The 13,691-nt window shown below is 41.6% G+C and overlaps 2 protein-coding genes across 6 annotated transcripts in view; one reads left to right on the forward strand and one right to left on the reverse strand.

The window, feature by feature from the left end:
* Positions 1 to 47: 47 nt before the first annotated feature.
* Positions 48 to 13,211, reverse strand: NUDT6 (nudix hydrolase 6; the record flags this gene model as incomplete). Of its 2 annotated transcripts, XM_080373809.1 has the most annotated exons (5): positions 48 to 680; positions 4,238 to 4,292; positions 7,297 to 7,352; positions 12,371 to 12,574; positions 13,041 to 13,200. In XM_080373809.1, the coding sequence occupies 5 exons, from the start codon at positions 13,198 to 13,200 to the stop codon at positions 292 to 294; spliced, it is 864 nt and encodes a 287-aa protein (XP_080229935.1). In that variant the 3' UTR covers positions 48 to 291. The 2 variants fall into 2 exon arrangements, with proteins under 2 accessions (XP_080229935.1, XP_080229936.1); XM_080373810.1 differs by lacking the exon at positions 7,297 to 7,352 and having other exon boundaries at positions 13,124 to 13,211.
* A 76-nt stretch (positions 13,212 to 13,287) lies between these two features.
* AFG2A (AFG2 AAA ATPase homolog A) overlaps positions 13,288 to 13,691 on the forward strand; it is a gene marked incomplete at its 5' end in the record, with an annotated part of 202,146 nt that continues 201,742 nt past the window's right edge. For 2 of the 4 annotated variants that reach the window (XR_013925750.1, XM_080373773.1), the window contains one exon: positions 13,288 to 13,420. Coding sequence is in view for 3 of the 4 variants with exons in the window: in XM_080373773.1 (XP_080229899.1) it covers positions 13,288 to 13,420 (133 nt within the window). Of the gene's footprint in view, positions 13,421 to 13,479; positions 13,643 to 13,691 lie in introns of those variants that run through there. The other 2 variants (XM_080373771.1, XM_080373772.1) reach the window with 1 other exon arrangement.

Below are 13,691 nucleotides of genomic sequence, written 5' to 3' on the forward strand. Positions count from 1 at the left end.
GTTGAGACCTTTTCAGGATCAATAACACTTCTGTTTTCTACTAGGTATCTATGTAGAGCTATTTTATTTACATTATGTTTGATTTACAGAGTAAAGGAAAACAAATCTGATGCACACTTACAGCAATATTTACCTTTAGAAATTATTTATATTTCTGTAGCTTATTAGGGAATAAATAATTACTTTATAATAATTACCTAAAGAGAACATGAACAACTTTAATATGGTCTATGTAACACTACAGTAGTAATTCTAAATTATTAACATAATGAAATGTGAAACATATTGCTATCATGTAATGTTTCTATAGGACTCAGGCAGCTCCCTGTGGTATAGTTTGTAGAACATGCCTGTGTAGATAGCTGGGAACTCTTTCATGGTTATGTCAATCTTATCAAACCCTTCTCGGTATCCGTAAAGTAAGAGTTTAGCTACGTTGCTGGTGATGGGAGTTGTGTGTTTCGTCCTCACAAGCTCACCGAGGTCCATCCACTCACACCTCAGGCATTCCTGCTGGCAGAAGCTGATGCTGAAGGAGGAGGGCTGCAGGCGACAGATGATGTACATATCCGACTTCCCAAAGGCTCCGGGGTGTTTGTGTTGCTGTCTTATGCTTAGGATGGACTTGAACTCTGACTTGATGCCAGTCTCTTCAAAAACCTCTCGAACTGCTGTGTCTCCTAGGTGAAAACAGCACTCCTTACAATACATCTGAGAACAGCTTAGCACTCTTTAAACCTTTTGATCATAGAAAATCTCAAACTCAAAGCGTTCTGTTCTGCTTTGTAAGCTTTTCAAAGTGTAAGCCTGTTTGCTTGAACATAAGCATAAGCTAATTTTCTGGTCCCCAAACAAAACTATTGCTACATGCCTTTCTTGTGTATGCCCTTACGAAATGATGAAAGTAAGAAACTTGCAATAATACTGTATGGGGTGTGGTTTTGAAATGGATGTTCTGGCAGTTGCTGGCTCCACTGATCTCTTAATCCAAGGTAGCACTGCACCCTCTTTTCAGTCCTTTGAATCGTCTCTTTCCTGGCCTCTGTCTAGTTTCAGATTCAGACCCTGTGCAGCTAAACACCTGTGCGTGTGTCAGATCACTTGATCAAATCCGTTTTATCGCACTTTGACACAAGGTGTAACAAAATGGGTACAACTGTTGTTTGAAGAAAGTGAAAGTTGGCGCTAAGTCCTTTTCAAGATGCATCTTAAATGTCTAATGATATTTCACATATGCCATAATACCAGTATAGCACATAGCCCTTTCTTGCAGAAGACATGCTGCATCTGTGCTGCACGTGTACATTTTGTGTATGTCAACCAAAGTGATGCAGGGGTTAACATTCCTCAAAGCAAAAAAGCAGCCGTTAACTACAAGGGTCTAGAGGGTCTGTGTACTGCATTTACAGCCGGAGAATTACCCATCTATCCATTATTCTTCAAAACAGAAGATTTTTCTCTTGAATAATAACTTAAATTGAAGAGCCCAAATGAGATTTTTGATACTCCACTTATTTCCCCAAAGTCTGCAGTTTCATTGTAGTCAAGTCAAATCCTGTTTGCCTGGGGTAGCTACTGGTATGTAAAATACTAGCTTTTTCCAAATCTGTGTAAACTCATAGTTGTGTCTTGTGGTAAACGCATAGAGCTGTTTTGCAATGTTACCTGCTTCTGTTCGTTCATTTTCAGTAAGAAATGAGTGTATTGGCTTACTTCCAAAAGCAAAATACGTTTTAAAAAAACTTGTAGAGATTTGCATTCTTAGGGAAGCTTGCATCTTGACACGTCAGAGGTGAAAAAACCCAGACGTTTTAGGGGTAGTTCCAAGTATTGTAAATAATTTGGACACACAATGGCTAGCAACATATAAACAAAATGATTTATCCAGCAGAGGCCAAACAGCTGTGTTAATAGCCCTGATTCTGCCTTGGCTCAACTTCCATCCTGCAATGGAATTAGCTGTGTAGTGGGTTTGGAGACCCATTAATACGTGGTGCCTGCAGAACATTTATGTTTGTGAGTTTATTACAGTATTAATTAGTTAAAAGGCTACTGCATATGGGGAAAGATACTCCTTTACCATTACTGACCCTCGGAGAGATTGCATTTATTTCCCAGGAAGGCCTCTGTGGTCCTCTGATTTAAAATAGTGGTTGTGAAGCAAACTCCCTGTAGCAAGTGGTTGTAGTAATAGGCAAGGGGCTGTGTTACACAAAAGTGGTCAAAGAAGGTAAACTGAGATCACAAGGAATGCTGAGGCAGCCTATGTTTAAGGAAAGGGAAATAATTAAGAATTTAATTTAAGCTTTGAACTTTGCTTTTAGATGAAGTGCCTTTTTCTGTTTCCCCTTTATTTAAATGTGTGTTTATGTATAAATACATATAAACATATAATGACCGTTAAACTAGAAGAAACACTAGGGCTTGAGTTTCAGAAATATTCAAATACAAAAAAGTGTGCACTTTGCTTAATCTGCATTATGAAACTTCAAATTACTTGTGTGAGTCAGTTTGTACTCATTAAAGTAGGCAGCCATATATTCTGTCACGTCATATAATCACAGGATCTTCAAGCATTGTAATTGTGACTTTAATTTTAATTTGAAATTTAGTCTCTTGAATGACTGTGAGTTTATAAGGTTTGATGTAAGGATTAGGAAAGGAAAATTAAGCTCTATTATATATTATGCTTCACTAATTTATATCTTCTTGTAATATTAAGATGTGATGCAGAGAATTGTAACTTTTATTATTATATAGTTTAGTAGTAGCAGGAGGGGAGCTGTAAGAGATTTGTTTCCTCCCAGGTGTTTCTCAGTACCTACATCCAAGTTCCAGCCATAATCTCACCTGTTGCTTAAGGGATGGCCACTGGCTTACTAAGAGTGTTCCTCTGGGGAAGCTGTTGCCAGTGCTGCTGATTCTTTTTCCTCAGTACAAAAATCCCTCTGGTATCCCCTGGCCTACAGCTGCTCTCTGTCACAAGAAGTGAAATGGAGCCTGGCTAGACAACAGACATGGCATTTAGGTTTCTTCTGAAAACGTGAATCCATTTCACTATGTTAAATAGATTTACACTGTCAGGCAAGTAATTTTGACTTCTATCACCCCGTCTGACAAAAAGACTTAAAGCGTGAGTCATGAGTTATGAAAAATACACCTTGGCCACATCCTGCAAAGCAGAAGCTTTCTCCGCATATTGAAATAATGAACTGGAGTACAAGACCTCCCCACACATTGTTGTAGGAAGTCTGCTAAACCAGTAGATATTTCTAAGGTATGAATTGGTCAGTAAACCTGGGCTTGATGCCAAATTTGCCAGAGCTGTTGTATTGTTCCGAGTGACAGTTTTGAGTTCTGCGTTTTTGAGTTACTGGAACAGTATACTCAGATTTGAATACTGATGTGGGGCTAAATTAATGTGAGCAAATGTAACTTTTGAAAATAAGGCCTATATTTTAAAAATAATACCTAATGATACCTAATAATTACCCAGTTTATGGATCATATAATTTTAAGGGTTGTGGTACAAGGGGAAAAAGCCTAATTTTCTGTCTCTTCATAAACACCTTGTTCATCCAGCTCTGAACCTAACTGCACAAGTGTTCATCATCACCTGTGCTATGCTGGGTGGAAACAATAGGTTTCCTCAAAGCAGCATGGCTTTTTAAAACGAGTACCTTGGGTCTCTAGTTCAAAGTAGGTGCCCGTAAGACTGAGGCACTGCCCTTCACACTGATCCTGTGTCAACGAGCTCTTAGTCTAAACAAATCAAATGAATAAGGGTAGAAGGAAGCATTTAGTTCTGTTTTAGATATAAAAATGGAGAGTTGGAAACTTTTGCTCAGTCCATCATTGAGCTCACTGCCTTGGATTCCATTGTGAGCTGAGAGCTCACTTGCAGTTTTATTTGGGTTATATACCAATTACCTTAATCCCCTGCACTTCTGGCTCATATTACAGCATATCCAACAATTGTACAAAAAATAAGCTGGCGTCAAGCACTCACTTCAGAGAAATTGTGGAAAAGGGTAAATGTTACAAATAAAAAACTTCTATGCCCTGAACATAGTGTTACCCCATTACCATTAAGGTCATAGGATCACGTCACTTCATCTATTCACCATTAATTCGAAGAAGCGATTAGTCATAGGAGTGCTGTGGGTCACGATGTATTTCAGTGCTGTTAATGTCTTTATAATTCTGTTGACGTCTGACCCATTATCCTAGGACTTACCAATGTCTTCGCCTGGATTAGACAGACCTCCTGGAAATTTCCATGCATTGATAGTCTGTATTGGAGGAAAAAAATATTAATGAAGTATGCAGCCTGTGCTGTACTTTTTAATATGAAGGAGACAATTAACATGTGACTTTTTTTTTTTTGCATTGAAGTTGTAGTGTTGCAATTACTTTTACGAACATCAGTAAGGTTTTAAGTAGGAACTGCTTTGTTCTTGCTAATGTGATGATCAGAGGTATCTACAGTCTGTATGAATTATCAGAACAAACATCTACTGATTGAAAACACAAACTGTCTATCAGTCATTGGACAATGTTGCTGCTAGATAATTAGAGTAGTTGAATATTAAAAAAAGCTGCTATTGACAATATAACCTTATATTTAATCACTAATGTATTTCACTTCCATGGTTTTGGCTTTTAAAAAATGTCTATATATTTAATCTTACAAACCGGTATTATCATTGTAGTACTGTTCAATACTGCACTGGCTTTACGATGACCTTGTGTGTCTGTAATAACCATTTAGTGTGACTTGTCATTTGTTTTCATGGAATACAAAACCTGAGGCTTTGTGTGTGATTTATATATAGAAGCGTTTATTGAATTGCAATAAAGTTCAGTACTAAAAAGAGAATGTGAGGTGCAGACTTGGTGCTGTTACTGATATTGGTAAAGGAGTTCCTACATACCTTGCAAATGCACAAGGATTGTAGGCTTTACTGTTATGTCTATGTGTAACTATTTTTATTTCTTCCAGTATTGAAAGTTTATGTATGGAGAAGCTAACCTTCAACTAGAAATTAATGCAGTAAAAAGGTACATTGTCAGGAAAAAAAAGGTAGCTTTTCTTGTACGTCCAGCAGAGAGGGAAGTTGTGTGCTTTCCAGTGATTGGAAACCCCACTGACTAGTTGGAAATGTGTTGGGTTTTTTTTTTTCTGGGCAGTCTTAAAGGGCTTGGATCAGAGTTTAAAGTAATAGATTAAAAATAGCACAGATGGAAAATACATACATTTGTTTATTGGCTTTCAGATTTGCTTTCAGTTCCTGGAAATTTTTGTGTGCTGTGGAATTGTCCTTTCATGATTAAACCCAAACTGCTCTTAAAATTCCACTAGCTGCTTAAATATTTTTGTTTACGCTTTTGTATTAAAAGTCACCATTCTGGGGAAACTGTTCATTTTGTGGGGAAGGGGAAGGGAAGAGGAGTGGTGAAACTGACAGTGGGAAACAACTCTCTGAGCTGATTTGCTTGCACTAGAGATATTTTATGTGCTTACTGCACAAGAAATGTATACTTAATTTTATCTAGCCAATGAAAGAGAGGTATAAAGAGGTGAGTTGGAAACAATCACTTTTTTCTTTCTCATTCCTCACTCACTGCGCTGTCAGCTTTGTTCTGGAAAAGTAAGTTGAAATAGTTGACCTGGAATATACCCGTCCCACTTCTCAGAACGAGCTGGAGGGAAGAGTGGTGCCAGGCTGGTCCTCTTCCTTTTTGGGGCCAGAGGCTGAGGAGGTAACACCTGGTGAGTATGCAGTTGGACCTAGAACCTGAATTAGAGCATCTGATGTGTCATTGTAAAACTGGATAGAGCTGTCTGCAGTTAAAATGGTGGTGAGTGAGCTTTAACAAAACCACAGTGTGAGGAAGTTAAACCTTAAGCCTCCTGGGCTTAGGAAACTACTATTTCCTTCTGAATATGCATAACATGCAGTTGCCATTTTTAGTCTGAGAACTGTTTAAGATACTAAAAGGTAAGCATGCAGCTTTATAATTTTTGTGCACATGAAAGGAAAAATAAATGTAGCATTTTTGCAGTGTACAATTTGCTGTTCTGTTCCTGGAGACTCTCTAGAACTGGAACCACCTGGGGAGCTTACAGCCTACCTGCTGGATTTATGCTTTAATTGGTAATTAACTGAATGTAAGCCTGAGGGTCCTGCTATAGAGAAGTTGTGGAAATTTTACTTTATGGAAAGTAAAATTATAAGATCAATAGTTTACAGGAAACAAGAAAAGGGTGTTTCTCTTCCTCTGCACTCTTGTGTTACAAATTCAACATGTTATATGATTGAACCTGCCAATGAAGACATCCTTTCATTGCCGTTCACTAGCTGTGTTGTAGTTGCCAGTGAACTGACGTTTTGGGTCCTGAGAAGGAATGTCTTAGTAACTGTTTCAGGAAAGACAGAAAAATGCACCAAGGGAGATTTTGATCTAGTTTTTTACTATATAAAATGAAAATTATGCATCCAAGTATATTTCAGTCTATGTATATAAGATTTGATTGTTTCCACGTTAAAATTGCAGTTAATCTCACTGTATCAGAGACATTTTCCTGTAATTTACAAATGAAAGCATAATGGAATCTAAGTATACTTTAAATGGAGTAGCACAGCCAACTACTGAGCTATTGAGCTTTCTGTGCTTGCTGTATTAAAACGTAGGTTAGCCTGATAGAGGCTAACACAGAGGCTAAGCCATTACCAGTGATGGATGCTTGGTTACCTCAAGCCACATCACACCACCCACCACCACCACACTAATACTCTCTGGTTTGGCATTTTCAGTAGTGAGGTCAAGCACTTCCGTTTGTGAGAAATTAATGATCTTTACACCTGCTGTACTAAGGTGGTCTCCAGGTCATGGCCAACCATGTTACTGCTTATTTAAAGCCACAGATATGCCTGGAATTTTCAAACCAAACAAATTCAGAATCCTTCTCCCAAAATCTGCTTTGAGACAGAGGTCTGCATGGATCCAAATACAAGATCAGGGTCTCTTCCGTCAGTTACAGGAGGAAACAGAAAGCTCAAAGCAGAAAGAATACTTAATTCTGCTGATTCAATCATCAGTTATAATTACCAACAAAGTTGTTGATTTTCAAAGTCTTATTTCAATCTGTTGATAGACGTATTCCAAGACACTTGTAAAAGGAAGTAACTTTTAACTTGTCGCAGTTTTAGACTGTGAAAATACCTTTGTTTTATACTAGAGTAAGCTTACCTAAATGAACTTCTCTATTTTATAATTCTGTAACAAACTTACCCTATTTCTGTCTTGTACAACCAACACCTTTCCAGTGCTTTCATCTAGAACAGCACCTAGTAGACAGATAATATTGAAAAAGATGAAGTGTTAAGAGAACTATGTTCAGTCTTAACAACCATAATTTAACATGTTTTGATAAAGCAGAACAAACCCCTAATGACACTCAGTTTACAGTTAGTAAGATTTGTAGGGATGAATTGCAGAAAGTGGTTTGTTGGTGGAAACCTGATACACAATAAAATATGAAAAGTGGTTAAGTATCCTGTATAAAAATTCAAAGCTAGCAGTATCAAGATAAATACTTTCCACATTTAAAGTTCCAGATTAGGCAAGAAATGTAAAGAATAATTCACTTGTGTTAATATTATCAGAACTAAAGAATGCAAGATCAAGACATCATCCACATAATCTAGCAAGGCTGCTTGCTTCAGCAGAGACGTGCGTCTAAGCTTGCTCAAATAACAGAAGTTTTTCCAGTGGCTCTGGCTGAATAGCCACAATGGGTAAGAACTTCAGTGAAACTGACAAAACTGCCTGCTGTAGTGAAGATGTGAGCATTTTCTGGTTAATAACACACAAAGCGTAGTACTAGTGGGCTCACTGTACTGATCATGTTCAACGGGCTGACTGACTAGTCAGTCACTGTAGTACCCAGCTAAGTGCTCATGACAGGTACTGCACAGTAGACTGAGTCAAATTGTTAATCAAACAGCATTGCTTCCAAAAAGTGACACTTTTACTTGATTAAAAAAATAAACCAGGACATATGACTGAAAAGTTCAGCTTTTCCTTGTGTCCATGACTTTCTCCCATAGATTACATGTTTTCCTACTTTATAAAATCCAAGTGCTTTCATGTTTCATCATCATGTCACGCTCACTAGTCATATTTAAAAAATGTCTTCCCTTTAAAACAAGGATTTTTCTCAGATTTTAAAGTGCACTGTGGTGAGCAGAATGAGTACTGTGGTGTAGCTTACCAGGCTCTTTTCCACATCTGTCATGCATGGGTTTCAAATTAGTAGTTAATGATTAAAAAAGTGATGTCATTTTACAGCAGGAGGAAGAGTATATGGACAGAATTGTGATGATAAATGCATTTAAAATGCTACAGGGAAGTATTTCCACAGAAGGGAATTATTAAGGAATGAGTGTCCAGCTCAAAATATCCTCTGTATTTTAATAATACATGGCAGACTTATGTGTAGGAGGAATATTTAAAAGATGAAATACCAATCTTCCTTCAAGATATGTCAAAGGACGTGCTTTAAGAGGGTAGTCACATATCTGCCTGCCTGTGGCTTGTGACTTTATGATTTCATTCCTCCTGTAAATATTTAGTAGTGTCCACGTTCAAGTACTGTACTGATTAAAAGAGGGAACAAAATAAAAACAGGGGCAACTTTGATGCATGCTGTGATTACAGGGCTTATTTTCTACAAAAGCCATTCTTTGGCCAAGTGGTTTGCTGAGAGCAAGGACGACTGCTTAAGACAGGAAACTGCAGTTTGAATCAAACAGCAAGAAAGTTTTTCTCTCTCCTCTGTTCCACAGAAAAAGATGCCTGTGAATGTAATTTTTGGCAGTGAAATTCTCTGTGAGATGTCCAGAATCTCTACTAGATGATACCCAAGTCCAAAACAAGAAGAAAGGAAAAACACTAATGGGATTTGCTGTCTGGTCTCATTTTCTCAAGTGTAACTCAGGAGTCCCTCTGCTGAACCTCACTTGGTTGCAAAGGTTGGCTGCTGAACTGTGGTTTTAAAAACTCTCCCTCTTGCTACAAATGTGGTGGTACCTGGAGCTTTAAATCATCCCATGCCGGGATGACTTGCTGGAAAGGTTTACACTTGTAACCTAATAAAGTAATCACTATTTGAACACTGCTTTATTTTGAATGTTCTCTTTTGGGAAATAGGTAAGAAAAATATTTTTTTTAAAAATTCCCTTTGACAACGCAAGACAACAAGTTATGGAGAGGAAAAAATATCTTCTACCGGTTTCATTTATGACTGATGTAAACATGTGAAAAGATGTTCAGCATTGAAAAGCACTTGTCATTCATGTAATGAGTGCACACGACTGCTTGCATTGTAAAGATCCGCAGACAGGAACAGGTATTACTTTGTAACAAACACTTTGGAAACTGCTTTTAAATCACTTTTGATTCCTTGGACCATGTAACCGTCTTCCTGTGAGTTTGACATTTATGCAGCTGCTCATTTTACACATTTTCCTTAAGTAACAGGACTGGCCAAGGCCGATGATTGTGTGTGGAGACCCTTCTCTCTTTCCAACTTGACTTTTGTTTCAACTAGATTAAGGTAGGTGAGGCAGAAAAGAATTACTTCTACTTTTCTTCATCTCCTTTTACTTTCTTTCCTCATCTTGTCTTCCTCTTGCCATTGTTATGTGGCATATTTACAAACACGTCACTTTCTGGATCACAGACCTCTTCCTCTGTGGAGGCAGAGAATTTTGGAAACGCTTTTCAAAAACATCTTAATCATTACATACACCATTAGCTTTTTTGTACCTTAACATATTTGGAACATCCTGCCGCCTACAAACGGATGCAGTTAAGTGAGTTGGAAGACACATCACATGTTCCACTATTTCTAAACAATAATGGCCAAGCCCAATGAGTAACATTTGCTACTCTCTGCTTGGCGACTCTGATCTAGTCTGGCAAAGTATGACCTGACCTTGCTTATTCACACCTTTGTCATCACTTGGCTGGATGATGCTGCGGCACTAGCACTGGCTGTGCAGCCTTTGCTGTGTGAGAAACTCCAGACAGGATGAAAACCAGCTGCTGGTCTACTTGGCAATGCAGGCTTGCTACCTACTATCCACTTGCTGTGCTGGCTTCCCGCAGGCCAGCAGATCACTTGCAACATCTCTGCTTTTCTTTTTCGGGATGCTCAAGGGACTAAGTTCTGTATTTAACTGACTGGCTACAGCTTTGACATGAAGGCTCGGCAGCAGTGAAAATGCCTAGGGTTTGGCACATACACGCGATAGAAATGCACATATTTAAATAATGTAATATTTCAATAAAATTAATTTGAAATAGACGGAAGCCCTTTCACTAGCCAGGCTGTTTCTGCTGAAGTAGAAAGACAATGGAATAACATATGCCAGGTAGTATCCACAATGCTTAGTGTATTCTTGGGATGTGTTGCAGATCCGCTGAGAATGAGTGGAATGAGGAGGGAAAAAACCCCAAACGCTGCAGTCATCATTTCACACAGAGAAATCTGTCTGTTCACCTGCCCAAATGTCTTCCTTAAGTCTTTACCTCTTTTAAAGAAACCCCCAATAATGAATAAAAATATATTTTTGAAACGTGGTTTGAAAAGCAATAGCAAAGAATACATACATTGTATGTTGTGCAATTTTAAAATCTGTGCAGTAGATTATGAAATCCATATACCTGCATTTATGATACTTTTTTCTTTCCTCACAGTTTTTTCCTACTAGCAGAGTGCAAATTGTTTCAAAGTACAAAAGCAAATTATGCACTGAAAGTGCTTCTCAGAGTTCCATTTTTTCTTATATTAAGTCCTTCCTGACCATCAGGGTCACGACACATCTATCACATGATTTTCTTTTAAATAGCACTTTCAGCTATGCAAAACCTACTTCAGAAAATTCCCCTTTCAGTTAGTCATATTTCCCCAAACATGCAAGTTATAAATGTAAGGAGCAACACGGTGCTTTTGCTGGGAGAATGCATTGCCTTACTCGAGTTTAATACCACATATTTTAATGGTGAGGTTTTCATACCTCAGGAAAACATGCTCTGACATGTCGATTGCAAAAAATCCAAGTTTGTCTTCAGTTTATACCCTGCCCTCTGCTGGCTTTGTAACGCAGAACTCCCAGTACTGACAGTAGTAGCCCTGTTTGGTAATCAGAGGCGGTTTCTCCAAAACTTACTTTCACCTGACCTGCTGCTGCAGAGAATAATGCAGCTTTTCAGAGTCCTTCCCAACTAGATATTTCAAATGGCTATTTACGGGTCTTAACACCACTTGGTGAAGAATTAATGTCAAATACAGCCCCTGCAGACCAAGGACAAACGAGTCAAGCTTTTAACGGCAGGTATTTGCTGTCCCTCTGCTGTAACTGCGGAGTGTTCCACAGTCTTTACCAGGATGCTAGGGGTCCAAACCAGCCTCCGGATTACAGGAGATGACTGAGTGATGAGACAGCTAATTGCGTATCTGTGGAAGACTGCTGCGAGAGGGGACAAAACCATTCAAATTTAGTGCCACTGAGCTCAAGTTGACTGTATTTTTCTCCCATCAGTTCCTTGTCCTGCACTGTATGAAAAAAAAAGGGGAACTGTTGTACCAAGTTCCTTGGGAATTTCCTCAGTTTTTAGAGCAACTCCTTTCCAACCATGGTTGTGTGACGTCTAGATGGGTAAGAGTATGGTGTCTGTTTGTAAAATGTACTTGTTTGGGTTATGGATTTCTAGGCACAGCTTAGAGGAGCTTTTAGACTCTTGTAATTTAGGCCAACAGTTGTGCTAGCTCCTGAACAATCCCTGTTGGGTCAAGTTTGCCCTATTTACAGACCTTAACTTGAACATAGCTTAGGCAGATGCATATAATAAGCACCTACAGTAAGGAGAGGGAGCAGAGAAGTGATTTTTTTCCCCTAAGAAGACTGTAGTTACTTCTTCACTTTTAAAAAAACTGCTTGAACCTTGAAATCCTACCTCTCTTCTCACCTGCAAGGTGAAAGCTGAAAGCCAACAAGTTTCTCAAAACAGCATTTAAAAACTGTGAGTTAAAATTTTAAAGCTTCAGGACATTTTCTTCTCCCTGAGCTGTTGAAAATTTTCTCAAAGTGGAATTGTTTTGAGAAACCTCTTTCTGGGCCTGTTTTTAGCTACAGGCACAGTCACGAATGACATGCTTCGCTTTGTAAAGTTACCGGAACGGTAAGTGGCTGGCATCCACGTGCTGGCTGTGCAGAGGTACAGCTGATTTCCTACTGAACCTAGTTCTAAGGGCTCGTTTAAAAGGCTTTTCATGGGTGTGACCACTTTTGTAACTAACCTGCGACTCCCAGCTGGTGGGTGGCATACCCTGGCAGCCTGCTGGGCCCTTCTCCCAGCCACAGCGTCAGGGTGGACGAGCCTTGCTCAGCATGGTGGAAGGCAAAGCCTTGCGAAGCGGCGGCCGCCACAAATCTGCTCTGGAAGATGGGGACGTGCAACCAGACGGCGACACGGCCTTCCTCCTGCCACCGGGCCACCGCGCCTGTGAGAGAGCAAGGTAAGGAGGGTAAGAGAGAGCAAGGCCACTGCCACTGCTCAGAGACCCCCCTTGCCCTTGCTCTTTCTCATTTTAAACCTTATCCCTGCACAACAGCTGGGGTTTACATGTGAAAATCTGTATTTTCACCTCATTTACCACAGAGCCCAACGAGAAACACATCAGTGGCGACATGATGCGTGCAGGCACTGCCAGCTCAGCCCTGTCCCTGTGTTAGTGCATAAAACGCTGGCTTTTATGGCAGCGTTACCATAAGGCACAGGGAAATGGACCTCTGCTCGCTTCCAACACCTCTGCCAGCGCCCTCCACCGCACGGCTTCGTGGTGTGCGGAGGCGGCCATCGCCCGCCCGCCCAGCGCTGCCAGGCGGCCGAGGGGAGCGCGCTGGCGGCCAAGGGGAGACCCGCCGCCCCCTCCCCCCGCTGCCCCAGGGGCCCGGCCCGGCACTTGCCCCGCAGCCACCGCCCGAAGGCGGCCGGCTCCAGGCGGAGGGGACGGCGCAGCTCGGCCAAGTCCACGCTCACCCCCCCGAACCTGTCCGGCCGCGCCCGCAGCCCCGCCAGGGCGCCCCAGCCCCGCGCCCGCCGTAGCGCCGGCCACAGCCTCACCATAGCGCTGCGCAGGGCGGGAAGTGGCCGCCCCCGAGGCGGTGCCGGCCTCTGCTCCCGGAACCGCTCGGCGGCAGCCGGCGCGGCAGCATGTCCGCCTCCTCCAGAAGGAAGAGCAAGGGGCGGCCGGTCCCGGGCGCCGGCGGCTCCCCACGGGCTGCCCCTCCCGGCGCTGCCGAGGGCGGGCCTCTGGCGCTGGGCGTCGCCGACGCCGTAGAGGCAGGTACGGGGGTATGGGCGGCGGGGACGGGCTGGCGCCTGCTGCGGCCCGGCGGGCTGAGGGCGGCTCGTTTAAAAATGGGTCCCTGCAACACCGGGCTCCCGCTCCACGCCGTCCTTCCGCGCTCCGCGGCCGCCAGAGCGGGCCCGAGGGGCTGCCCCATCCCTCACGGAGACGGGGATCCGGGGTGGGGGGTGGTGTGGCGTGGCGTGTCTCTCAGGCGAGGTCGGCTGAGCCTCCGTGAAATTCGCGTTTTGTTGCGGTGCCGCGGAGC

This window comes from Falco punctatus (assembly GCF_963210335.1).
Source record: "Falco punctatus genome assembly, chromosome: 1".
Taxonomy (NCBI): Eukaryota; Metazoa; Chordata; class Aves; order Falconiformes; family Falconidae; genus Falco; species Falco punctatus.